The following is a 27,818-nucleotide window of genomic DNA, read 5'->3' as shown; positions in this document are numbered from 1 at the left end:
GCCAATTTCTTGAGTTCTGACCACAACATGTGCTATGGCGTTAAAACCCAACACCCCTGCTCGCCATAAGTGGCCATACTGGAAGGGTTCTCTGGCGGGCTGTAAAAATTCAAGAGCCTAAAGGAACTGTCTTTTTTGGTTGGCCTATGCACACAGAATGGTATTCTTTGTGGATTTCAGGTTCATGTAAGTCGAATCTGTGTAAGGCAAAAACTCTGGGGATGAGAATATGGGTCCCAGTGTGCTTAAATATTTTGCAGCAAGAGATGCGCTAATACAATGTGGAACTATACTCGCCAGTATACTGGAAGTATTTGAGAATGGAAGGGAGACAGTTAGAATAGGAGATGGAAGTCATTGCCCATAATGTATGTATATACAATCATGCCACTCCTTAAAACTCGTTAGCAGGAGAAGTTATAGCATTTCACTGTGTATGAACAGAGTCTGTTGTGTCTAGTGTTAGAAGAATTCAAGGAAAAAGCAATAACTGTGAGCTACTTACTCTGTCTACTTCAGAATTCACACCAGAGATGCTAGAGCTAGACCAATACCAGAGAAACTGTACAGAATCCTGTATTATTTACAGTCAGTTATGGAAGAAAGTATTCAGCAATAGGTCATTGCAGAAATTGTACAACCCTCTACTAGCCTCTGGGCATCACCAATAGTGATTATACCCAAGAAATCTATTAATGGCAAGAAGAATTATCACCTGTGTGTGGATATGAGGATGGTAAATGAAGTCGCCACCCTGATGTGTGTCATTTGCCTCATACTGGCGAGACTTTGGGTAGACTGAGAAACTGTAAATTCTTCACAACTTTAGATATAAAATCAGGATGTCATCAGATTCTGATTGCACTCCAAGACAGGCAAAAAACTGCCTTTGTATTGCTCTCTGGGCTGTACGAATTCTTGAGAATGAGTTTTGGTATAAGAAACGTGCATGCCACATTTCAAAAAATCTCAGACTTGTTATGTGGGTTAAAGCCCATGACATGTTGGTCAATTTAGATGACATCATTCTATTCTCTAGGCCAACTGAGGAAAAGTTAAGTGATTAAGAAAAATGCTGTGAAGGTTACAAGGCACTCACTTCAGTCTGAAACTGGAAAAATGCTTTCCTGCAGAATCGCAGGTTCAGCCTCTGGGACATTTTATTTGATCTGCTGGAGTAAAGCCTGATCTATGGCAGATGGAAGAACAGGCAACTTTCCTGCACCCTCTAATATAATCAATCCCTAAGAATGATTTATTATTGTTGATTTGTAACTAAACCCTTAACAGAGTTATTGAAGAAAGGACTAGCTTCTGAATAGACTGCAGAATGCAAAACTAATGCAACAGGATAAAGATGTGTTAATTTATTTACACTTGATGATACACCCTTATATTCAGAATGCATTTATATTGTCATGTAATGCTCAAGATAGTGCTATGGGTTGCATTCTGAGCTGGGCACAAGATGGCAATGAAAAACCGATTGACTACTCCTCTCACCAACGCATTGTATGATGCGGAAAGAGCCTAACAGTACTACTGTTTACATTCATTTGTTATTCACAACTCTACAAAGATGTTACAGTACTACTGTTTACATTCATTTGTTATTCACGACTCTACAAAGATTTTAACACCTCTGTTAAGTGTCGCAAAACCAAGAAAAGAGGTCCAGCATAGCTCGGCACTGCTGGCATGGACCTAAGGCCTGTTCCACAATGGGACACTGGTGATGGTCACCAGCGATGGTCACCGAAAGAGATACATTCGTTTGGCCTGGGCCGTTCACACCGGGACATTATACTGCCTCAGCAAGCCACTGTGACCCAGCAGTGACTCACTCTAACCACATGTGATGGGCAAGGTCACTGTGTTTACAGCAATCACCACCAGACATGCATTAGTTTCATGCTGGAACACTGATCACAGACATAGCACTGCAGATTTGCCAACCAACAGGCAGCCATTTCTGAGACAGTGACACGAAATATTCATTGTACATTATACTGTACACACTGTACCCATGAGTTTAGATGTGATTAACATGGAAGATCTAAGTAAAGTAGAAAGCCGTCCTGCTATTTGGGATGTGAAAATGATGACTATAGCAACAAAGTGATGAAAACGAATGTGTGGCAAGAAATTGTAACGAAGTTTGTGCCTGATTTCAATGAGAAGAGCATGGATAAGAAAAACAAAATTGCTAAGTTGTATATTCTTTTTCCAAATTTAATACCTTATTTTTCAGACCATAAAAGGCTAGCAAAATTTAGTTGCTACCCCTGTACGAGTCCATTTCACTAACTAATCAATTGGCTGTACCTGCGGTGTCGGGCACCAGTGATCCGAGAGTGTTCACCAGTCACCGGTGACCATCACTGGTGACTATCACCAGTGTCCCAGTGTGAAACGGGCCTAAAATGGCATCACTCTGCACAACAACGAATAAGTTACGCTCAGTGTTGGTACAATACATCAAAGGAAATGGTTCATTCATCATCGATCTACTTGTCGGCTTTCTCGTTTCTCCTCATTATTGACACATGCTGGCGCATACGGGAACATTGTTGTGCATCTTCCAACACACTGCTATAATGTGAAGTGAAAGAGGTGGGTATTGTTCCATTAAACAATGGTTTTACCTGGCAAGGTGATTATTTTCTGCCAGTTTCAATTGACTGGTAGCAATTTAAGAGATATAGTAACATTATGTTGAACAAACGGTATGTGTAGTTAATACTTAATCGAGGTGAATGAGAAAGACAAACTCTCTGAGCGTGAAATTATGTTGCATTTCAAATGCGGTAAAACACAACATTTATGGGACTTTAAGAAACAAGGATAAGATTCAAGACGAATGGATGTAAGGGAACAGGTAGACGAAAAGAAAGGCGAAGAAGACCAGAAATGAAGAAATTAACAAAATAGTGTGAGAATGGTTTGTAAGTTCACAGGCAAAAAACTTAGCTTTATCTAGACCCATGTTGTAGAGTGAGGCTCTGAAAGTCACTAAAGAGCTTGGAATCACAGAGTTTAAGGCATCCACAGGATGGATGGAGAGTTTCAAAGCTAGGAAAAACGTGTGGAATGAAGAGTGTGGGGAGGCTAAGAATGTACAGGAAAGTTGTAGCGACAGAATGGAAGACAATGATTTCCAACTTAATTGTGAATTGTGACCCAGAGAGTTTTGTGTAATCCGGAAACTTGTCCACTTTGGAAAATTATTTTAGTCCCAGGCGATTACATTTTGAGCAAGTTTTATTGTATTTCAAATGCTGTTCATATGGCAGGAAGTTCAGAGTGATAATTGACCATGCCAACCTTTTATGGCTCCTGAATTTGAAAGACTCCACCGGTCATTTAGCTTGTTGGGCAGTGAAATTAAGCAAGTATACTCCATAAGCTGGGAAAATTTTATCGGAATGCACACGCCTCAAGTAATAGGGCCTGTGTAATATAAGCAGATGAGGTAATTATTGCAGGTACAAATCAATATGGAGTGCCTTCCTGTACACATTGTGTGCCTTAGTGCCATCTGCTTTGTGATTGACTAGGACATCCAAAACAGGGAGTTCACCATTCTCCTCCACATCCATGGCACATTTGGTGCTGGGGTGCAGAGTGTTCAGACATTGAAACAATCGAAGCCTTCCACACCCATGTGGCTACCAACAAATGTGTCATCACCATATCTGAAGAAGCATGCTGGGAATCGGTGAAGCTTTTTCTAGAGCTTGCTCTTCAATATATTCCATGAATATGTTTGCTACAACTAATGATAGAGGATACTCTATGGCAACAACATCTGTTTGTTGATAAGAGACTGTAGATTTGAGGACAAATTCTAAGAGGTAGGTCATCGTGGGGCTGGACTTCTCTCTGATCAGAATAAGGGAATCCGAGACAGCACTCTGGTCAAGAAAGAGAACTCATCAAAACTCTCCACGAAATCCCAGTAATAAGGGCTTCTAGCCAGCAGCTGTGAGTGAAGGGGTGGACAATGATGTGAGTATAAAGGAGGTGTGATAAAGCGAAGACGCTCATTTGACTGTTATCACTCGATGATGGCAGCAAATATTATGCTTAAAAAATGTCTGCACCCAGCTGGACATGAGAGAGGGCAATGCAGTCTAACTGTGTCTTTGTGGTCCCTACAGGAGCAATGTTTATGATGGTCTTACATTTCTACATTCCTCAATTAATATTGGTTCTGGAAACTTTGTAAGTATGTTTTCACAAGCAACATAAGTTGATTAAATGAAGGGTAGGTTTATAGGACACATCCTAAGGCACCAAGAATTAGTTAATTTGGTATTGAAGTGTGGGATAACATTTTTAGAAGGAAACTGAGGCTTAACTACAGTAAGTGGATTCCAATGTAAGTAAAATTTAATGGTTATGCAGATATGAGCCCCCCCATGAACCATAGACCTTGCCGTTGGTGGGAAGGCTTGCCTGCCTCAGCGATACAGATAGCCTTACCATAGATGCAACCACAATGGAGGGGTATCTGTTGAGAGGCCAGACAAACGTGTGGTTCCTGAAGATGGGCAACAGCCTTTTCAGTAGTTGCAGGGGCAACAGTCTGGATGATTGACTGATCTGGCCTTGAACCACTAACCAAAACGGCCTTGCTGTGCTGGTACTGCGAACGGCTGAAAGCAAGGGGAAACTATGGCCGTAATTTTTTCTGAGGGCATGCAGCTTTACTGTATGAGTAAATGATGATGGCATCCTCTTGGGTAAAATATTCTGGAGGTAAAATAGTCCCCCATTCAGATCTCCGGGCGGGGACTACTCAGGAGGACGTCGTTGTCAGGAGAAAGAAAACTGGCGTTCTATGGATCGGAGCATGGAATGTCAGATCCCTTAATCGGGCAGGTAGGTTAGAAAATTTAAAAAGGGAAATGGATAGGTTAAAGTTGGATGTAGTGGGAATTAGTGAAGTTCGGTGGCAGGAGGAACAAGAATTTTGGTCAGGTGAATACAGGGTTATAAATACAAAACCAAATAGGGGTAATGCAGGAGTAGGTTTCATAATGAATAAAAAAATAGGAGTGCGGGTAAACTACTACAAACAGCACAGCGAATGCATTGTTGTGGCCAAGATAGACACGAAGCCCACACCTACGACAGTAGTACAAGTCTATATGCCAACTAGCTTTGCAGATGACAAAGAAATTGAAGAAATGTATGATGAAATAAAAGAAATTATTCAGATAGTGAAGGGAGATGAAAATTTAATAGTCATGGGTGACTGGAATTCGGTAGTAGGAAAAGGGAGAAAAGAAAATGTAGTAGGTGAATATGGATTGGGGGTAAGAAATGAAAGAGGAAGCCGCCTGGTAGAATTTTGGGCAGAGCATAACTTAATCATAGCTAACACTTGGTTCAAGAATCATCAAAGAAGGTTGTATACGTGGAAGAACCCTGGAGATATTAAAAGGTATCAGATAGATTATATAATGGTAAGACAGAGATTTAGGAACCAGGTTTTAAGTTGTAAGACATTTCCAGGGGCAGATGTGGACTCTGACCACAATCTATTGGTTATGAACTGTAGATTAAAACTGAAGAAACTGCAAAAAGGTGGGAATTTAAGGAGCTGGGACCTGGATAAACTGACTAAACCAGAGGTTGCACATAAGGGAACAATTGACAAGAATGGGGGAAATAAATACAGTAGAAGAAGAATGGGTAGCTCTGCGGGATGAAGTAGAGAAGGCAGCAGAGGATCAAGTAGGTAAAAAGACAAGGGCTAATAGAAATCCTTGGGTGACAGAAGAAATATTGAATTTAATTGACGAAAGGAGAAAATATAAAAATGCAGTAAATGAAGCAGGCAAAAAGGAATATAAACGTCTCAAAAATGAGATCGACAGGAAGTGAAAAATGGCTAAGCAGGCATGGCTACAGGACAACTGTAAGAATATAGAGGCTTATCTCACTAGAGGTAAGATAGATACTGCCTACAGGAAAATTAAAGAGAGCTTTGGAGAAAAGAGAACGACTTGTATGGATATCAAGAGCTCAGATGGAAACCCAGTTCTAAGCAAAGAAGGGAAAACAGAAAGGTGGAAAGAGTATATAGAGGGTCTTTACAAGGGCGATGTACTTGAGGACAATATTATGGAAATGGAAGAGGATGTAGATGAAGATGAAATGGGAAATATGATACTGCGTGAAGAGTTTGACAGAGCACTGAAAGACCTGAGTGAAACAAGGCCCCGGGAGTAGACAACATTCGATTAGAACTACTGACGGCCTTGGGAGAGCCAGTCCTGACAAAACTCTACCATCTGGTGAGCCAAATGTATGAGACAGACAAAATACCTTCAGACTTCAAGAAGAATATAATAATTCCAATGCCAAAGAAAGCAGGTGTTGACAGATGTGAAAATTACTGAACAATCAGTTTAATAAGTCACGGCTGCAAAATACTAACGTGAATTCTTTACAGACGAATGGAAAAACTGGTAGAAGCTGACCTTGGGGAAGATCAGTTTGGATTCTGTAGAAATATGGGGACATGTGAGGCAATACTGACCCTACGACTTATTTTAGAAGCTAGATTAAGAAAAGGCAAACCTACGTTTCTAGCATTTGTAGACTTAGAGAAAGCTTTTGACAATGTTGACTGGAATACTCTCTTTCAAATTTTGAAAGTGGCAGGGGTAAAATACAGGGAGCAAAAGGCTATTCACAATTTGTACAGAAACCAGATGGCAGTTATAAGAGTCAAGGGACATGAAACGGAAGCAGTGGTTGGGAAGGAAGTGAGACAGGGTTGTAATCTCTCCCCGATGTTATTCAATCTGTATATTGAGAAAGCAGTAAAGCAAACAAAAGAAAAATTTGGAGTAGGTATTAAAATCCATGGAGAAGAAATAAAAACTTTGAGGTTTGCCGATGACATTGTAATTCTGTCAGAGACAGCAAAGGACTTGGAAGAGGAGTTGAACGGAATGGACAGTGTCTTGAAAGGAGGATATAAGATGAACATCAACAAAAGGAAAACGAGAGTAATGGAATGTAGTCGAATTAAGTCGGGTGATGCTGAGGGAATTAGATTAGGAAATGAGACACTTAAAGCAGTAAAGGAGTTTTGCTATTTGGGGAGCAAAATAACTGATGATGGTCGAAGTAGAGAGGATATTAAATGTAGACTGGCAATGGCAAGGAAAGCGTTTCTGAAGAAGAGAAATTTGTTAACATCGAGTATAGATTTAAGTGTCAGGAAGTCGTTTCTGAAAGTATATGTATGTAGTGTAGCCATGTATGGAAGTGAGACATGGACGATAAATAGTTTGGACAAGAAGAGAATAGAAGCTTTCGAAATGTGGTGCTACAGAAGAATGCTGAAGATTAGATGGGTAGATCACATAACGAATGAGGAGGTACTGAATAGGATTGGGGAGAAGAGGAGTTTGTGGCACAACTTGACTAGAAGAAGGGATCGGTTGGTAGCACATGTTCTGAGGCATCAAGGGATCACAAATTTAGTATTGGAGGGCAGCGTGGAGGGTAAAAATCGTAGAGGGAGACCAAGAGATGAATACACTAAGCAGATTCAGAAGGATGTAGGTTGCAGTAGGTACTGGGAGATGAAGAAGCTTGCGCAGGATAGAGTAGCGTGGAGAGCTGCATCAAACCAGTCTCAGGACTGAAGACCACAACAACAACAACAACAACAACAACAACAAACAACAGATATGAGGGGATGTTCCCAAGAGAGACTAGGGTGGATAGCTGCATGAAACCAGTTAAAGCCTGATGAGTACTGTTGGCACAGAAACAGCAGCAGCAGTACCTGCAACTTGTTTGTCAGAGTGAAGAACTAACGTTGGTATAATATTTTAATTCTTCTCGGATGTTCAAATCTTTGTTTGCTTTTTCAAAGATTTTATCAGTGACTTTGTCTAGAAGAAAATAGAATATTTTTAAAGACTTTCTCAACATTCAAGCTCCTTTGAAGCTAATGACACCTCAACAATATTCTTAGGGATTTTCTTAGCACATCTTTTGAAAATCATAATTTAGTTCATTCCTAGTGTGTCAATTTTCATTAGAATAATCTGTGTAGCTGGCAACTCTCATTGCAGAATTTTGTGGCTGCAAACTGCATTTCTGAGCACTCAACAACCATGATAGAAATCATGTCCAAATCACTTTTCAGAGTGTGAGGATGGCTTAACTGTCCTTCACTACATGAAGCCTGTTAACAATTCTTTTTCTCTAAAAGTGGGAAATGCCTGCAACAGTGTATCAAAATATTAACTTTATTTACCTGTATGGGTACCCAGACATAAAGAATAGGAATTATAAGCAAGGACAATTTGTGGTCTACTCCAGTATGATAACGAATGGTTGCCTTTGGACTTTAAACTCTGTGCTACTGTAAACAGTTTTTGGCAGCTTCATAATTTTACTTCCTGCACCAATATGATAAGTAAATTCTGCATTGCCATCCTATTCTCATGCCACTGCAGGTGATGTCTATACTCCATACAGCAGCAGAAGAGCTCTGACAGCTGACGCAGCTGTGGCGCATATGCTTCGTGCATCCACAACAGCCAATCAGATCATTATCTTTTGTTTATGTTACCATGGCAATGCCCCAGTGTTGCCATAGTGCTGGGCAACTGCTGCTTTCAGTCAGTTCCACCACATGCTACATTCAGGTTTGTGTGTATACATGTGCATTCTGCTACTTCTGTGAGTTTCTTGCAGTGTGTGTAAGTGAAAAATTTTACATGTAACATTTGTGCAGTTTGCTTTACCTTGTTAATGTTGAAAATTTGATTGTGTGAAACCATATTTGTGGTAATTTTTTTTAAAGATGTTACCACCATTTGATGGCAATAATTTTTATTTTATTGATTATACGATCCAGAGTTTGGCCATAGGCCATTTTCAAGCCCAGTAACTTATTTATATGTCAAAAGATATCAGACTGGTATGAAATACAGTGAAATCTGAACTGCATAACAATAAAATAAAAATTATTGCAGCCAAATGGCTGCAACATCATTAAAGGAAATATTCATGTGTGTGTTTGTGTAAGGTGACAAACACAGGTAGCACATGTGAAAAAAATACTCCATCAAGGAAGACATCGGTCAGCCGAATGCTGCCCCTACAGGAATGCTGCTATGAATGATGTGGCATTGTTAGGTTCTGAAGGAGCGCAAGTGTTGCTGAAGGGCGGGACGGGAAGGTCTGTCACCCTGTTCTCCCTGCCTCCTGGCTCGCTGCCCGTCCGTGTCGAATAGCAGCAAGAGTACTGCCAGCTGTCAGAGCTCTTCTCTCAATGTAAGGAGTATAGTACAGAACAGGGCAAGTGTAAATCTATGACTGTGTGTAAAATTTGACAGTACACACTGCATATACTGGAAACAAGATATCAGTTTTCAGTAATGTGTAGGATTAACACTTGCTGGCAGATGTTTTGATGGAAGCGTTTTCATTCTTTATTTTGTGAAATAAAATTACATGCAAAAAACATTGAACAGAAGCAACAAGGAAATTTATTTCATTAAAACGTTTGTACATACATTGTAATTTAAAACTTCCTTTATTATTTCTTTTCTATCTTTTACATTAATCTACTTGAATTTTGTATAATATATAAAAAACAAGTTACAAAGTGCTTTTAATTTTTTTATTAATTTATCCATCCTTCTTCACAGTATATGGATCTTTTCATGCTTTAGATTTAAGCGTAGATTAGGCACATCATGCCATTTCTCTATACCCATGTTTCAACAACTTTAGATGGGCTCTGATTTAAACAATTTGTCTGTTTTCATGTGAAAAATGAATATATGATGTCCATTCTGGAAGTTATCAAGATCAATGTTGTTTAAGATCAGTAGCTACGAAGGAAATTGATGTGACTTCAGCAGAATTCCTGGAAAACGAAAATAAAGTTTTTCACATTTTTACAAAGATGGTATTTCATAGTAGAATTCAGTCATTTGTTGAAAATTATTTGCAACTGACAACTGAATTCTATACATAAATTTATACTATAGCTGCTGAAAAATAACAGATATGACTAAAATAATAAAGTTGGAACTGCATGAGACCTTCTAAATGCTACAAAAAGGGTAAAGAAGAATGTGTAATAAAACTGCTCACTAATCACAAACACATTTTCATTTTATTTGGACATAAAGAGGAGACAACTGTTTTAACTTCTATATTCCTGACCTTAACTTACAACAATTTTAGGTTTTGTGTGGCAACACTATTGTGTGCAGTATAATGGATCATTAACTTATATGATAAATTAATGCATTATCAATTCTTAGGAAAAAGGTGTAATTTGGAAATTCAGTTTGGCAGGCAGTAGAATAATCAAAAGGTCTGCAGTCAGTCTGTGCTTGACATTAAGGATTCACTTCCTGGAAAAAGTTTAATAGCATGTCTGCATAGTGGTTTGAATTATGTGACAAACTGGAATTTCTTATGCATTTGGAGGGGTTAGTTCTCATGTTAGAGCAAATTCACAGTAAATGCATGGCTCTTATAGGTCTGCAGGGAATATATGGTGGAACTGTGTATGTGTGTGTGAAATATCTGAACAGACACATGATTAGATCAACACAAACATACCTCAGTACATTGTTCTTACGAAGACAGACAGTCAGAAGCAAAAGTAACATCTGTTATGTTCAAGATAGTCTAACGAGGCCACCCCTGGTGCCACTGTTCACGGAACCACGGGACTGCTACGGTTGCAGGTTCAAATCCTGCCTCGGGCATGGATGTGTGTGGTGTCCTTAGGCTAGTTAGGTTTAAGTAGTTCTAAGTTCTAGGGGACTGATGACCACAGAAGTTAAGTCCCATAGTGCTCAGAGCCATCGCCACTGTTCACAATATATGTAAATGATCTTGCAGATAACTGATGTATTTCTGTATTTCTGTTAGACTGGTGGCATAATTGGCAACTTACTACAAAATGCAGTGACACATTCAGATGATCACTGCCTGATGTGAAGACTGTTAGCCTACCCTCAGTGTCAAAAAGTAATGTAATGCACAGAAATAGATGAAAGTATCTGTATTAATAACATTTCATTGCACAATAGGTGATCAGTCATGATACACAAGTATCTACAAGTTTGTATGCAAAGATTTCATGTGGAATGAACACGCAGATATAGCTACTGGGAAGGCAAATGCCAATCTGATTTATTGGAAGGATTATAAGGAAGAGTAATTCATGCACCTAAGACATTTCTTACAAAACCTTCTCATAATTGCATTATTAGAGAAATTCTGGACCACACAGAAGGGTACTGACGATTTCTCTCTCCGAGAACCAACAGCAAAAAGAATAGAAAAGGGGTACAATGATACAGGTTCATTATGTTTCCCAATGTGGTACCCACAGGCGGGGAGTGCCATAGTTTCTCTGGAAAACTGCAAGCGGCTGAAACAGCTGAGTGGATGGCAGCCAATCTTACACAAATAAAAGAGAACACACAAGAGGAATTCAAGCATAAAGCTCAGAATCATTAACAATATACAAACAAAATCTGAATAGCAAACCAAGAGAAATAACTGGGAACAAGCATGTTACTGTGTGCAAATAGTAATACCAGCAACCAAAAAGCTTTGGATACATCAACACGACTGGCTGATGAATGAGCCGACACTTTTCTAGTGGTCTATGTCACCCAGAAGTCTTGTTAACATACCCGTGTGTGGCCATGACATCATAAATCTCTGGAGAGCAAATGCTGGTACATCCATCTGTATATCAATGTCCAAATGCAGTGAAGATACTAAATTCTTCTCCACTTTAATGGGGTTGGAAGTGACCAGACCTATGTTTTAGCTACTGGGGCAATGGGGAGCATTGTGCCCTGGCAGTGGCTCCAACAGTATCTCAATTTCCAAATTTTCTATCCCTTTGGCATCTTATTCATTTGCTGTCTAGTTCAGTTGAGGCTGTAGTTGCTGCTGAGGCACTGAGACTGTCGGTGATTGTAGCATCAGAGAAAGTGACTCAAATTCCATGAGTTGCCAGACCTGTGCTGGTTCAGTCATCAACTGCTGCCACAGCTGGTAGTAATGGCATGGTGATACATGTTTGAAAGAGCTTGGTATTGTCTTGCCAGAAAATGGAACCAATTACTCCACAGAACCACGGATTGCCACTTCGGTAAGCAAACAAATCAGAGCTGACCAGGATGTCATTTCTTGCAAGTTCTAGTTTCTTCAGCTTCTCAGTGAAATGTCCCAAGTCCTTTATGTATGTATCAGTCTCTCAAACATGCAGCTGGAGTAAAGAGGACAAGTGTTTTGGAAGTTTATACGTTGGTGAACCAGTAGCACTAACAGTCAGTCTTAATGGAACATTATTCTTACGGATCTTTGATAATCCATACAGCTGAGGTGTTAGTCTTCTGTGTCTGGAGGGTCCTCTTTTTGTCTGCTGAGAACTAAGTGCAGATCCACTACATCAGATCTGCACTTAGTTTTTGGTGCACATTGCATCTAATAGGTCCTGGTTCTTCTGCTTGTAATCTTCAGTTTTCATTATGATGGTCACATTTTCCTTATACAAGAAGATCAGAGAGTGTCTTAGATCAGCAAAGGAGAAAAGAAACCCACTTGCAATGTCAGGAATATACTCCATACCATGTAAAGGTGGAAAAGTGTATGTTGGAATGACTGGATGATAAGTCAACACTAGAATCACTGAACATGAGTGGCATTGCTGGTTGTTCCAGGATGAAAAATTAGCCACAGGAGAGCACACTCTTTGGAAGACCAACCACATAGTAAAATATGCGAACATGGAAGTTCTTGGTGTAGAAAAGAGTTGTCACACCTGCTTATTCAGGGAAGAAGTAGACATACACAAACATGACAATGGCTTCAACAAGCAAGAAGGAAGCCTCAAGTTGAACAGATGCTGAATTCCCATGTTGCAGCAAATGATCGTTGCAGGTAGCAAGGGGAGAACCTCTGCAGTAATTACCACAGAAAAGCTCTTGGACACTGGTGTGCCATATACAGAGTGTCTCACCTAACTCTGCCACCTCAAATATCTCTGGAACAACAATAGATATTCAAAAATGGTTTCCACCAGCATGAATGTATGGCAGGGGCTTAGGAAACCAAATACTATGTGAAATTTTAAAAAGTAAACAAATACTATTTTTAACACAAACTTGTGTATTTTTAAATGGACACCCCCTATTATTTTGTATGCAATCAATAGCATGAAAAATCACAAACATAATGGCATTGGTTGCATTGCAATATGTCAGTTACATCCCGAGAAATTCTGAAGCTAAGTTGACACTTGAAATAAATGAAATGCACAGCTAGCGCACGTCCTGAGACTCAAGCTGCCAATAATTGTGATGTGATTGATGTACTATGTCAGTGGAGTGTTAATGTATGGTATGGTAATGTATGACAACACAGCATTGGCCCATATTTCATTGATGGCACTCCTAAAGGGGAATAGTTTAGCCCCTTCTTGAACTGTACCTTACTTGAACCTGTCCACCTCTTACAATGTGTTTTCTTGTGGCTTGTTACATTTGCCGTCATCTAGTTGATATGTAGGCCTTCAGTAATGAAGAAAAACTAGATATTATTTTAACTTATGGCAAATGTCACAGAAATGCAACCGCAACTGTGACACTGTATGCTGAATGCTAGCCAGATCAGCAGTGTCCATTGTGTCAAACCATCGGCAACATCTTCAAGACACTCACGTAAACAGGAAGCTGGGTTCCCACAAAATGTTGACTTACAATGCCAGTGACTGGCAATGGAAACGGATTTGCTGTTATGGCTGGTGTAGCACACAATCCTCAGGTGGGTGTATGAAAAATTGCTCGAGGTGTAGAAATAAGCCACAGTAGAGTGTGCAGAATCTTGCATCAGTATCAGTTTCATCCGTTCCATATCTCATTGCACCAACAACTGTACAGGACTGACTTTGAATCCCACATTGCATTTTGTCATTATTCACTTCAGCATTTTCAAGGCACTCCAGTATTCAGAAGCAATACATTGTTTATGGATGAGTCTTCATTTACAAATCATGGTAATGTGAATCTGCGGAACATGCACTACTGGTCCATGAAAAATCCCCACTGGATTCGCCAAGTTGCTCATCAATGACAGTGGAGTGTCAATTTCTGGTGTGGGTCATTTTGAACTGTATTGTAGGTCCCTAGTTTTACCATGGAACATTGAATAGACAGTGATATGCATCATTTCTTCAACACACACTAGCACTCCTCATAGATGATCTAGGATTGGAAAATTGTCTATCATTGTGGTTTCAACAAGATGGATGCTCTGCACACAATGCAAAAGTTGCCAGAGACATTCTAGATGTGACATATCCAATTAGGTGGATCATCCAAGGAGGTACTGTGTAGGCAGTCCCCCAACTTGACATCATTAGACTTCTTTCTCTGGGGCGCAGTGAGAGACAGAGTGTATCGAGAACCCCCAATGACAGTAGAGGATATGCAACATTGTATTACTGAGGCATGTAATGGCAATATCTGTAGAAACTCTGCAATCCGTGCAACACTCTCTCGTTACCCATCTACAAACATGTATTGATGCAAACAGAGGGCACTACTAATATATGTTGACATGACACAGTCTCATTGGTCAAGATGTGGATGTATTTTCTAAGCTGGATGTAATGCAGAACAATACAGTTCCTGTGGGAGACAAGGCACTAGTAAATGTGTTTAGCAAAGTGAATTAAAGTGTAGCTCTAGTTGTCATTTTGCTAGAATAAAAATACATTTACAATATGAAAAATGTAACTTTGCATTGGTTTGCTTGGTTTTGTGGATTGTTCATACCTTCCCATTGTGTGAGCCCCTGACACAGGCAGCGTAAGGTGCATGCTTGAGTCTCAAGATGCGCGCTATCTGTGCGCTTAATTTATTTCAAGAGTCATCTTTGCTTTTCTCGGGATGTAATTGACATATTGTGGTGCAACCAATGCCATTATTTTTGTGATTTTTCATGCGATTGATTGCATATAAAACAACAGGAGGTGTCCATTTAAAAATACACAAGTTTGTGTTGAAAATAGTATTTGTTTACGTTTTAAAATTTCGCATAGTATTTAGTTTCCCAAGCCCCTGCTGGTGAAAACCATTTTTGAATATCTATTGTTGCTCCAGAGATATTTGAGGTGGCAAAGTTAGATGAGACACCCTGTATATAAGCTGCACCTGTGAGCTCGACTCCAGTCCACCATCAGCAAAGCATGTTGGAACTTTGACAGTGCCAGCCACTTGTGCTGGCAAAACATCAGAAAAATCATCAAACATATGTCAACCAAAGACCCAGAGATGGAAGGGATATTCCATGTAATGTAGGTCACACTTACAATATTTAAAAGTTTAAAATTTGGTACCTTCTATATATTTTTTGAAAAGTCTGGAGTTTTTGGTGTATTGCAACAATCGTTTGTGGCCCATTATTGCTTTCCCTCCATTATTATTAGCAATTTTTATAATGCCATATGTTTTTCATATGATGAGAGTGTGAATTATTGGAGATTTTGGACCTACATTTCAACTAACTGGCAGGTAAGAATTAGCATATCATTATTTATATTACCGTTACATACCCTAATGTGTTGCATAAAGAGTATAAAACGGAAGTAGGTAAATTATAGGTTAGGATAAATAATATAACACAACAGCACAAACTTTCAAGTAACATGAGTCACTTTCATCTAATTAAGTTTTTATACCAAGAAAGATATTAGAGATAACTTTATCTTGATCAGTAATTTACTTCTTAGTGTGAATGTGTAACTAAAACCATTACTAAAAATTTCCCAATTTCCACCAATATTGTAAAAACAGAAAACTAAATGTGTAACGTGAGTCACATAATCTGAGCTACAGTTGTACTATTGTAAGGTTAGAAGAAGAGAATGCCTTTAGCAGCAGCAGAAAGACAGTGTAGGAGGAGGGAAAAGTTAAAGAGTGAAGAAAAATATGAAGAATTTAAGAAGAAGCATCTGGAAGAATCTATAAAAAGCCAGCAGAAGCAGAAACAAAAGGTTCTACAGCTGAGTCAACATAGGCAATGACTGTTATTAGAAGAAAGAAGAGCTAAAAATAGGGTGGGAGTTAGAAAACATAGGTAACATAAGTTACAAAATCAGCAGCCTAGCAAAGCAGGTTTGTCATAATGTAAGTCACATGGTGCCCTGGATAAAGCCATGACTCAAGTAGTGCAATTGCTTACATTAGCAAGGTACTGTCAACTGTACCTGAAAATGTGAAGGTAGTTTCAATCTGGTCAGATGGACCGGCCTCACAACTTAAAAACAAACATGTTTTGATTCCAAACAGCACACAGTATTCTAGATTAGTTTCTTGTAGTCCTCATTCTTGATAGGTGTTGAAGCTAACATCAGTTTGGCATTTCAATGTATCACGCATAAATACACTGAGTGTGTACCAGCAGGATCAACTGCAATACATCACTTTGGCCTCAGTTCACAAAATTTTGGGGACCCCAATTCACTGTCATATGCTTACAGTAGGCTATGAACATTTCTTTCATGTTACAAAGTAGGACACATTTCTGCTTATGACCTTTTTCACTGTCCACTCTTACTGCTATGTAATTGTTTTTGCCTGGGTACAGCTGAGAAAATTCATCATGTTTGAAGAACCTGAGGACTTTATCTTTGAGGCATTTTTGAGTATGCCTAGCAATGTAAAGGATCAAACTTTCCTGAGAAGAGGGGAACTAATGTATGAATTATGGAGGAGACAGGTAGATCCTAAAGGTACTGTCCAGGAGCTATGGAACAAGTATGCAACAACAGTTATTTGCAGGTTGTTCAACAGATTACTGAGCCCAGTGAGATAAATCTGACTGTTGTCTTAATTCATGACACATTTAAAGAAATATTAGATCTGTTGGAATGTGAGGATACTCTCAGTCAAATATGAAGATTTTAGGCCCATTTGGATCACTATGTTGACAGAATGAGTGACCTAGTGGATGTGGACAAGAATCAGGAACAATTTTTAGAAACCTATAGCAACACTATTAATGAATGGTTTCAGACCCACAATAGAAAAATGAGTAACTTCGATAGTGAAGTTAATTCGAGTGTTCGTAATAGAGAGGCTGGCTAAACAATCATTGATACTCTGTTCACAAAGTTGCAGAACCACAGGATTTTTTGAAACAGTGTTGTCATTCATCATTGAATTCAGTGGGTCATATAGCTGAATTTTTGTATTTTATGATAGGTTTCAGAATAGAGCTCAGACCATGGAACTGGGTGATTTAAATGCTTTAAGATCAGTTGAGGTAAATGTGAAGAATAATGTAAATGATGAAGTATAGCACACCAAAGAGGAAAATAATACTTGGAAAGGCCTGCAGGGGCTACTTTATCATCAGTCTGGCTGTGAATATTAATAAACTGTGTTCAGCAAGTCAGAAGGAAAGTGGTGGCATTGAAACCTCCGCACACCAAGGAGCAAGTAGTAAGCCATATTTTACAGTGGCTAAGCCCTGAGAATAGTCAGAGAGCAGTATTTTGTCAGGTCTGCAAGATGTTGGCTCAATTAGACTAGGTAGTTCTGGAGAGCCAGGCTGTGGAATTTGTGGATATGCACAGGGATAGCCAATCTGTAAGAGCAAGAGATTGGGAGAGTAGAGATTTAGATGGGGGGCAGGTGGTGGAGGAAGTACGGGAAGGAAGAGGAGGAGGAGGAGGAGGAGGAGGAGAAGGAGGAAGGTATTAGAGAAGGACACCTGGGGAACACTTCATCAAAAGTAGTTTGTCAGAATTGTGGCAAACCTAGATGTGTATGAAGGGAATTTAGGAAGAAGAGTAGAGAGCAAGAATTATGAGAACTGCAACAAAGACGGGGCATATTTAGAGCCAGTTTAAGGCACAAGTGAGATAAGATGCTATTTGGGGCACCAAGCTGAGTGGGGTGTCAGAGGCACCACAACTATAAGATTTCTATACAGCACATATCACAATTTGTAGGAACCATTTAGGGCGCCAAGCCAAGAGGGGTGCCAGGGACAACCAAGTGCAAGATTTGTATACAATGTGTATCACAATTAGTAGAGAAAACTGACATGGATGAAAGTGTATGAGAGAAGAAGGGCTTGGGGCTGGGAGGTGCCACAACAAGTGGATTTTTCCTATTTATTATGTTTTCCTTCTCCCATAAATAAACAATTATTTCTAATTATTATCTTATTTTCAATATATTTAACTATTGGCGAGTAACACCTGCATGAAAATCTGAAGTTCTTCTTTAGACTGGATTTCAATGGAATTTATTATTCAGATTATTATTTTTGCTGCTCTGATCCCATTGGTGTAATTAGTTGTCATTACAACTCTCATAATTAAAACTTATAACTGACTGCAATATACTTTGCTACATGCAAAACTTCATGAGCTAATCAACATAGTTTGGAAAAGTGATATACACCAATCAAAAGTTAAACATTCCCACTTTTCAGTAATGGATTTTAAATTACCTAAAGCTAATTATCTTCAACAGTAACTGAACTTTGAAGTTCATGAGCAGCCCCTTTTTCAATGCATATTTTCATGAGAAGCACTGTTAAATTCTGCACTTTGACCACATACTTTTGTTACCTTAACTTACTTATACAAAATGATATACAGCACTGATTAACTCATTAATTAATACTTTCATGTAATTTCCTGTAATTTGCGATCACACTTATACATATAAAGAAGGTGACTCAAATTGCATAAAGACAGTAGTTTGCTGTAATTTTATAGATTTCTGACTAGTAACATTTTATAAAAGCATAAATCACCTTAGTTCTAATAGTTCATCAAAAATAGTAAATTCCAACCTAGTCAAATTTTAAAGCATTATGTACTTTTCAAAGTAACAGTCTGTTCTTCACCCATGCATGAGCTGTTGGACATCACCAAAAACTGACAGTTCTTAATTTGAGAGCTAACAAGTAAAATCTGAGTCAGATGTGCTCTCGTTGTTGACTCACCTCACAATTATGTGCACTCTATATGCAAAAATTAAATGCACCAGCAAACGCCAGTGTTTAACTGAACTCTAATGTTTCATTGCTTTCAAGAAGATTCTGTAACTTAAATTAATTAATAGTGTAATTGGACTGTGTTGTGAACAAGTACTGTGAAAGGTAATTCTCATATGAGTGATTTATTGTTAAACTTAATAAATCATATAATGGACTCACTTAAATTAACTACTGAAGAGTAAATAACCTTCAGTGGGCTAATTAATTGCGAACCATCACAATTTCATGTAAAGATGAACATTTTTGTGCCACAATACAGCAATCAACTTTGCCAGTGTAGCTGCGGGTGCTGGCCTGAACACCTCCACTAATAATGTTTCATAGAGAAAAATCTGATCACTATAGTTAATAACTGAAATTTGAAAAAAAAAATAAAATGTGTTTGTTAATGTTTTATGGTTTCTGAGGAACTTCCTGAAGCCATGGGAATTCCCCCAACATCAGTATTCTATATTCTGACAAATGATTTCAAGTAGAGAAGAATTTCTGCAGGATAAGTTCCATACTGATTGACTGCTGAAGAGAAGCAGAAATGCCTGGACATTGCAATCTTGCTCAAACAATGATTTGACCATGAAGGTCAAGGACTTTTGTGTTGAATTGTCACTATAGATGAAACATGAGTTAGAGACTTCAACCAGCATTGAAATCACAGTCCAATAAGTGGAGGGCTTAATTCTCCATGTCCAAAAAAATTTCAACATGCTCAAGCAAATGATGATTTTTGGTTACTATCACCAAGGAATCATCATAACAAATAGAGTCCCATGTGGAACAAGTCTGACAGCAGTGTGTTATTGTAACTTCATACAAACTGTGCACAGAAAACTACACAAAACCCAACCTCAGTTGCTCAAGGCTGAGCCACTCATTCTCCATGACAATGCTTACCCACATATCGGCAATGTTATAGACTAAAAACTGCTTGAATATGGATCGGAAGTGTCACCACATCTTCCCCAAAACCTGAATACAAGTCCACCAGACTTCAATGTTCCCATAGTTGAAAAAATGTATACACCGACATAATTATCTTTCGCTGGAAGCACTTTCTACCACCATTACCTGAGCTATTCAACAGGTGAACAGAAGTGGCATTATCGATGAAATAATAAAAGCTTCTGAGATGTTGAGATTCAGTCATAGAGAAGCAGGGAGATCATTTTGAAGGACTGTTAAGAGATAATTAAAAAATAAATAAACAGAAAATAAAAAAAATAAACCTGTAAGTAAACAAGAAATTAGTGTGCATTGTCTATGAAACATCTCTCGTAATATTGTCAGATCTGCTGATTCTCTTTGCAATGCTGAAAGTGCTGTCTTGCATCCACGTGAAATTAAATATATCTAAAGAGAAAATGGCAGAAAGAAGCAAGATACTTCTTGGTACATATGGGTTTATATTTTAATTTGTTTGTAAAAAAAATCTTTTATAACTACATTTTGTACATATATCTATTAGACTATTGAGTAGGTAAATTTGAAAGATGAGAAACTGCAGGTCAGTGGCTTAATCCACTCTCTTTTATTGGGTAAATGACAAGTTGTGGAACACTTAAAGTTACCTTTTACTCTTTTCACATGGAACCTTTGGTTTCATGATGATTTTGGGATGAGGATGACCTCAGATGATTAAGTGATTCTATTTTTTACACAAGATAATGTAACTTTTAAGTGTTCTGAAAACACTGTGTATGTAATAAAGGATTGTGGATGATGCAACTGTCCAGTGGTTTCTTCACTTTTTAAAATGGACTTCTACAGTTGCGGCTGCCCCATAAGAAGAGCTCTTTGTGAGTAGTTAAACATATTTCACATGGACAGTTGTCTTATGTATTTCACTGGATAGTATGTCTGAATTATGTAGACAATATACTGCACATTGGTTGTCAATTGATTGTTGTCCCATGGCACTACAGTCATCCCAGTGGGAAAAAAAAACTACAGCACCCATCACACCAAATCCCAAAACTAACAATTCTACAAGTCAGGCACCTTTCACTTACAGTTAAAATAATACTTTAGTAAGAATAAGCCAAACAAGAAAATTCATATACAAACATTTAGCCTATACACAACTGTATATAGACAAACTGCTAGTGCATATATGAGATTCTCTACGTCTACTGTGGGGAAGAAAAAATAAAAGTTTTACAATAACCTGACTTTACTGTCTGTTTGTGGTTTTTGTGATAATAAGTGAAGAAAATGAAATATTTAATAATAAGATTTGAAAAACATATTCCTACATGCACTCACATTTACTGAGCAATCTGTACCAAACTAAATGTTATTATAATCTAAATAACTTATTTTACAGGAGCATAAAACTTGCTCATCTCGTTCAGTGCATCTTATACTTCAGTAAACATGGTAAACATTGTGAGGCAAAGAACAATCCTCTTATACTCACTGCTACTAGATAACATAATTTGTTCTTCAGAACACTTCACTCACCTCTCTTTTTCCGACTTGAATTTATTGGAATGCAATTTACTTGTGTAACTTCACGTTTAGGCAGCCATGGTATGTCCAACACCTGTACATCACACACTTGCTGGTTCTGAAATAACACCACACCATCAGATGAAAATCTGTGGATTTAGTTTTAACATATGTATACACAAAAAGTCAAGTTGTATGAAATTGAGAAGTCACCTAAGAAAATTTAACAACTGCAAGGAGACAGAATGGATGGCAAATGATTACTTTCAGGAGGTGAAACTGAAAGTACTGCTGATGGATACAATTAAAAGTAGAAAAAAACTATCCATTTTTTTTGGAATTGTCAGTTTGTTCCACGACTGACAAATATGTTAACAATTTTGAGATACTACGAAGACAGAAGTCACTAAGTTTCTAAATAATTATGACAATTTTTGCTATTATGCAACCCAAAACACAACAACAAATCTTCAAACGATGCCCTTTGTGTAAAGGCAGCATTATTGTTAACACTATTAAAAAGCTCTATTCAAATATATATTGAAGTGTGGACTTGGTTGTCACTGCTTACGGTCATAAACATACAGTGAACTGGTTCTATTGTCGCATCCAAGCACTATGCTCTAGGGAGAGGCTTTGTGATGGGAAATGTTGAGGGTCATTTTTGTCGGTGACTCACATTTGTTTTTCCATACCTTAAAAGATAGTACAAACAACATTTACCATTAAAGTCCATACATACAGATTCATTGCACTGGCAGTATGGTTCAATCACCGATCCTGGAGGGTATACACTCTGGTGATGAGCCGTGGCACGACCATGTAGATCATGTAAGACAAAGGCTGTGTCTCCAAAAGTTCAGTTTTTGGCGTGACCTGTGGATCGTCATGACTTTCATGGGTGGGAGAAAAAGCTCTACAAAATGAATGGATGCATGTCGTGAAATGAGCAAATGTGCAAGATTTCACATACATGTTTGTGGGGAATCACGTTAACTTGACCCTCGTGGTTTATGGTGAGAAAGATCAGAGATGGTGAGAACGGTTGGAGACATGAGTTGCATCGCTTTGACCAGCTCACACTGCCTGCCTGCTTTGTCCCACCTGGGCCTGTGCATGATACACCATTGCCAAAATTTGGTGTAACAGGAAAGCTGCATGCTTGGGCTGTGCGAATGCCTGGCACCATTTGGTTGTGTCAACTGTGCTGCAGCTCTGCTCTTCTCCCGGAGGTCAGAGCTCCATAGCCACGAAAAAATATGGCGATCAATCTGTAGCACTCATTTGTTTAAGTTCGTACACTGCATGGTGACAGTGTGGGCGTGGCTGCAGTCGGTCACTCAGCAGTTAAAGGATGGTGGCCATAATGTCAGCACGCCAGACTGGTGTTGTTGGGCTTGTCCTCGCATGGTCAGCTAGTGATAGTGCCAGCAGCATGCACTGGCTAGGAACCTTCCGTAGGAAAGTGCACGTGGCTGCAAGTCAGCTGGGAAGATGTCTCAAAGGCCAGTGCACTGATATCTTAATAATGATCCAGAGTGTTCACTAATGCTACAGTTAATGCACTTCAGTAGAACAAATTTCACTTTTTAAATTGTTTAGAGTGACATCAAGAATGACAAGTCCAAGTGTTCACACTTGCATGTTCCGCAAGTTCATCAACTGACTCAGTTGCAGGAGCACAGTGCATTTCTTGATCCAGCCTCAACATTCGAGACAGTGGAGGCCCAGAGAGTATACATGAGTATGGTGTCTTCACGACTTGAATGCAGGTCCTAGAGCTGCTAAGGACAAGTCCGGTGGTAGTGTGGGTGATGTGTGGAGCTCAATGACAACGCAAATACAGTAGCTGGCACAAATGCCACTCTGGCCTCAACATCCAATGCAGCGGAAGCACAGGGGTGCAAACAAAGGTCCAGGAACTGTGACAGACAGGGGAGGCATTGTCTGGAGCTCAACTGGAGCTACCGGCTGAATGTGTGTTCAGCTGGAGATGGGGTCTCTACAGCACAAACATTTGAATCAGAGGCGGTGGCTGGTGCATGTGGTGGGGGTGAACAGTGCACCTATGTTGGGTGTGGTCCAGGCGGCAGCACTGGCTACCTGGGTGGTGTGGTGGGAGGTGCATGTGGTGCCGCAATGACAGCAGGCTGCTGCTGTGCATCACCAGTGGCTACAGGAGCGGGATCTGTCTGACTGCTGGTGGAAATAGTGTTGTCTGCTGTCAGATCTTCCTCCGGGTCTAAAAAGTTTGTGGCTGCTGGAGCAGGCAAGTTGTAAGCTGGCTTGACATGGTTGGTTGAGACTGTAGACTGCTTCATGTTGCACTCAATGTCCAGCATTTTTTCCGTTGGTTGATCACATGGTGTAGTCCAGAGCAGGGCAGCTAGAGGGGTGACTGTACTGCATCATAACACAACATAACCCGCATGCAGCGCTGCAAGTTGGTGTGCACAAATACCTTCCCTGTGCCGTGCTGCATCGGCTTGTGCTCTCGGAGGCCAGCCATTTGAGTGCACAGGCATTTTACCAGAGTGGGTGCCATGGCTCCATGTAGGGGTGATACTTCTACAAAATCACCCAGTCTTGTCAGAGGCTGTCCATAAACGAGATCGGCAAGGGCCACATCGATCTCCTCCTTTGGCATTACTTGCAGGCCGAGCAGCACCAGTGGGAGTTCCTCAGGCCATGAGGTGTCATGGAAAGTTAGGGCAGCTTCCAGAGTCCTGTGGAGCCGTTCAACCATGCCATTTGACGCCAGATGGTAGCGTGTTGTCCTGTGTAATAGGATGACACACTGTCTGTCGACATGCATGAATAATGCACAGTGAAATTGGCAGCTGTGGTCAGTTGTCATATTACTGGGACATCCAAAGCATGCCACCCAGGTGTCAATGAATGTGGTGGCAACAGTCTTGGCAGTGAAGTCCATGATGGGTGTTGCCACAGCCAGTGAGTGAAGCAGTCCACTATACTTATATCACTTGCCTTAAGAGAGGGAGAGAGCAGGCCAATGAGGTCTACATGGACGTGTGCAAATTGACTTGTTACATTGGGGAAGGTGCCCACAGGTGCATGGGTGTGCCTCCAAACTTATGGCAAGCTGACATGGCATATGAGAGCATGCCCATTCGCAGCAGTCCTTCCAAAGCCTGCGCCAGATAAAACGCACAGCAATGAGGATCAAAATGCTGTTGGTGCCAGGGTATTACAGCATGTGCACACAGTTGAGGGCACTGCACCGGAATTTCTCTGGGAGGAACAGTCAGTGTGCACCGGTTGAGATGTCACACCAAATTTTCAGGCACCAGGCCTGTTGCAAGCTGCTGGAGGTGGCGTGACAGAAACTGTGCAGTTCTTCATCTTTCTCCTGTACTTTGCCAATGTCCTCAAAGTTTTCACAAGGATGATATAATGGCACACGCTCAGGTCAAACAATTAGCAACTACGTTGTCTATCCCCAAAATATGATGGATGTCAGTAGTAAATTGCAACCTGTACTCTAAATGCTGGAGATGACACAGTGAGCAACGTGACTGTTGTGAAATGCTTGAGTAATCAGTTTGTGGGCAGTGAAAATGACAAATTGTCGGGCTACTACTGACGGGTGGAAGTATTTTACTGCCCCATATACTGGAAGCAACTCTCAGCAATAAGCGCTCCAAGCACATTGCGATTCAGATACCTTCTTAGAGAAAAATGTGAGCATGTGTCAAGTCCCATCAAGGTGCTGTTGTAATGCCGTGCTGACGTCGGTCTGGCTGGCATCCATCACTAAGATCGCACAGTGTCCGGGTGCGCCAGCTGTGTTCCTTCTGTGAGATTTTGTCCTGAGCCTGTGGAGCTCTGCTCCACTGTGTCCGTCCAATTAACAGGGGTCTTCCCTTTTGAGTTGGGACTGTAGAGTGCCTTAGTCATGGGCTTTTACATGGCTGCAGCATTGGACAGAGCAAGTTCGACATGCTGTGGTAATGGTGCAATTTCTTGTGCATCTGAGGGTGCAGCCTGTTTAGAATGACTTGCACTTTCTCCGGCAGTGGTGTCAATCTGGAAGGGGTAATTAAGTGCCCATGGAACTTGTTTTCCATCACACTGAATGCACACTTCACTCAGGTGCTGAAAGATGATGGTTAGGTGGTGGCAGTGGAGCTTGAGCAACTTGGACTGCAGTAGGTCGTTGTTGAGGTATGCAAAACAAAATGGCTATCCTGACAATATGCCATCCAGGGACTGCTGCCAGATCTGGGCAGCATTCCAAAGACCAAACGTCACAGACAGGCTTTCAAAAAACCCAAAGGATGTTACAATAACTGTTTTCTCAATGACTTCAGGTGCCACTGGAATTTGGGTGTATGCCTTTGAGCAATTGATCTTACTAAATAATGCACAGCCTGCCAGTGTGTGGCTGAAGTCTTGAAGGTGTGGGGTCTGATCTGTCTGGCATTATTTGTGAATTAAGGGCATGATGCTCCACACATGGGCACCATGAATTGTCTTTTGTTGGGACAAAATGTAGCACCAATGACCATGGGCTGCTTTACAGTCAAACGACGCCTTCCCACAGCATGACCTCAAAATCTACCTTTGCTACTGCAAGTCTGTTTTGCGTGAGTTGATGTGGGTGGCTTGATATGGGAGGGCAGGATGCGGTTGGTATGTCGTGCAACATCGAATGTTTAATGTCCTTTGGTGCACGAGCTGGTCAAGTGAGGTCAGGAAATGTTTCGAGGATGTCAGCATAAGGTCTAGGGCACTTCACAGGTTTTATACTGTAGAATGTGGCCTGTCAGTACTGTCCGACTATCTTTAAATTTGTTGTTGTGTCAATGAGCTGGCTGTTTGTTATGTTGGCTAGCAACCTGTAGTGGCCAAGAAAGTCTGCACCCAGGATCAGCTCATTGACATCGGCCACAGAAAACATCCATGAGTATGTGTGGTGTAGTCCTAGGTCTAAATTGCTGTTGTGTATGCCGCAAGTTTTAATGGCCAAATTGTTCACTGCCTGTGAGGGAGAGTGCCTCAGCCTGCCTGTGGTCTCCTGATATAGAACAGGGGAATATTGCAAGGTCTGAACCTGTGTTAACAAGGTACTTCACGCTGCCCACTTATTATGCTGTGAAGAGACATCTTGATCCTGAATTGCAGCCAGGTGTGTGTCGGCCCAGTTGCAGTTGGCATATGGGAGCATGCAGGGAGGATGACACTTTGTTGCTTCATTGACAAAGCATGCATGGTACCAGCAGAAGTTGCTAGCCAGCTGCTTTGCTATCCATGGAGTACTGTTGGAATGGCTGGTGCTGGACTGTCAGTTGCATGAGGCGGTTCATCAGTGGATGGGTCAGCTGCCACTGTGGTGCCTGCTGCCCTCCGCCCTTGAATGCACCAACTAGTCAACTTGAGTGACAAGAGCTGCCACCTTTGCATCCAAGTTATGCACTAGCTGGGGCAGGTCAGTGTCTGAGGTGGTGGCTGCAGTGGGTCACGCTGCCATGGAGGTGGGGGAAAAGTGTCATAAGCTGCTGCGGCTGTGGCATTCGGCACCATCGCCAGTGCATTGTGCACCCAGTCGGCCAAGTTTGCAGCAGCATCCAACAGCATCTCTGTCTGTTCTGTTATCACTGCCTGCACCTGAGCTGGTAGGCTGCACACCCAGATAATGCATAACAACGAGCCCGGCACCAAGTCAGACTGTGTGGTACTCTGCAAGTGGTGCAGGAACTGTGCGGGCCACAGGTCGTTGCATTCCTCTCGTCACAGTAGTTGGTGCTCCCCTTGTTCCTCTGATGATGAGATCTACTGAGTCAGCTCTTCCTTGAGGCATTTATATGATGACTGCATCAATGAGGTGGTGATTATATCCCGCACTTTGGCTGCATATATTTGGTCAAGCTGGCTCACTATATGCCCACATTTTGCAAGTTGGCAGGTTATGTGGTTGCTCATGTAGACTGCCTCCACTTGGCTGAACCACATTATGGGGTCACAGGGCCGAAAGGGAGGTAGCCTGACCAACACCTGTCCAGTGCTTGTGGCCACTCCAGCAATTGTAGTAGGTGTTGGTGTGGCGGGACTTAGTACGCCAAAATTTTGCTGAGATGTCTGCAGTTGTGCAGAGTCCATGTGTGTAGGGCATGCTTGTAACTCACTCTCCAGCCTCTCGCTGCAGGTGAACAGGTCTTTGATGATCTTTTGCAGCTTTTATAAAGTCGCTATCTTAATTAAGTCCTCACACAATGAGAAAGCACACAATGAAGATAACACAACACATG

General features: G+C 40.6%; 1 protein-coding gene across 23 annotated transcripts in view; it reads right to left on the bottom strand.

The window, feature by feature from the left end:
* LOC126188844 (uncharacterized) overlaps positions 1-27,818 on the bottom strand; it is a 2,133,693-nt gene that overhangs the window by 1,403,891 nt on the left and 701,984 nt on the right. Inside the window, exons 10-11 of one of the 23 annotated variants that reach the window (XM_049930470.1) lie at positions 21,562-21,667; positions 9,555-9,913 (exon numbers count right to left, since the gene is read on the bottom strand). The exons of 21 other annotated variants lie outside the window; for them this stretch is intronic. In XM_049930470.1, coding sequence (XP_049786427.1) covers positions 9,879-9,913; positions 21,562-21,667 — 141 coding nt within the window. In that variant the 3' untranslated portion in view covers positions 9,555-9,878. Of the gene's footprint in view, positions 1-9,554; positions 9,914-21,561; positions 21,668-27,818 lie in introns of those variants that run through there. One more of the 23 variants, XM_049930475.1, reaches the window with a different exon arrangement.

This window comes from Schistocerca cancellata, chromosome 5 (assembly GCF_023864275.1).
Source record: "Schistocerca cancellata isolate TAMUIC-IGC-003103 chromosome 5, iqSchCanc2.1, whole genome shotgun sequence".
NCBI classification, from domain to species: domain Eukaryota; kingdom Metazoa; phylum Arthropoda; class Insecta; order Orthoptera; family Acrididae; genus Schistocerca; species Schistocerca cancellata.
The sequence above is the reverse complement of the archived record's forward strand: the minus strand, read 5'-3'. Positions and strand labels throughout refer to the sequence as shown.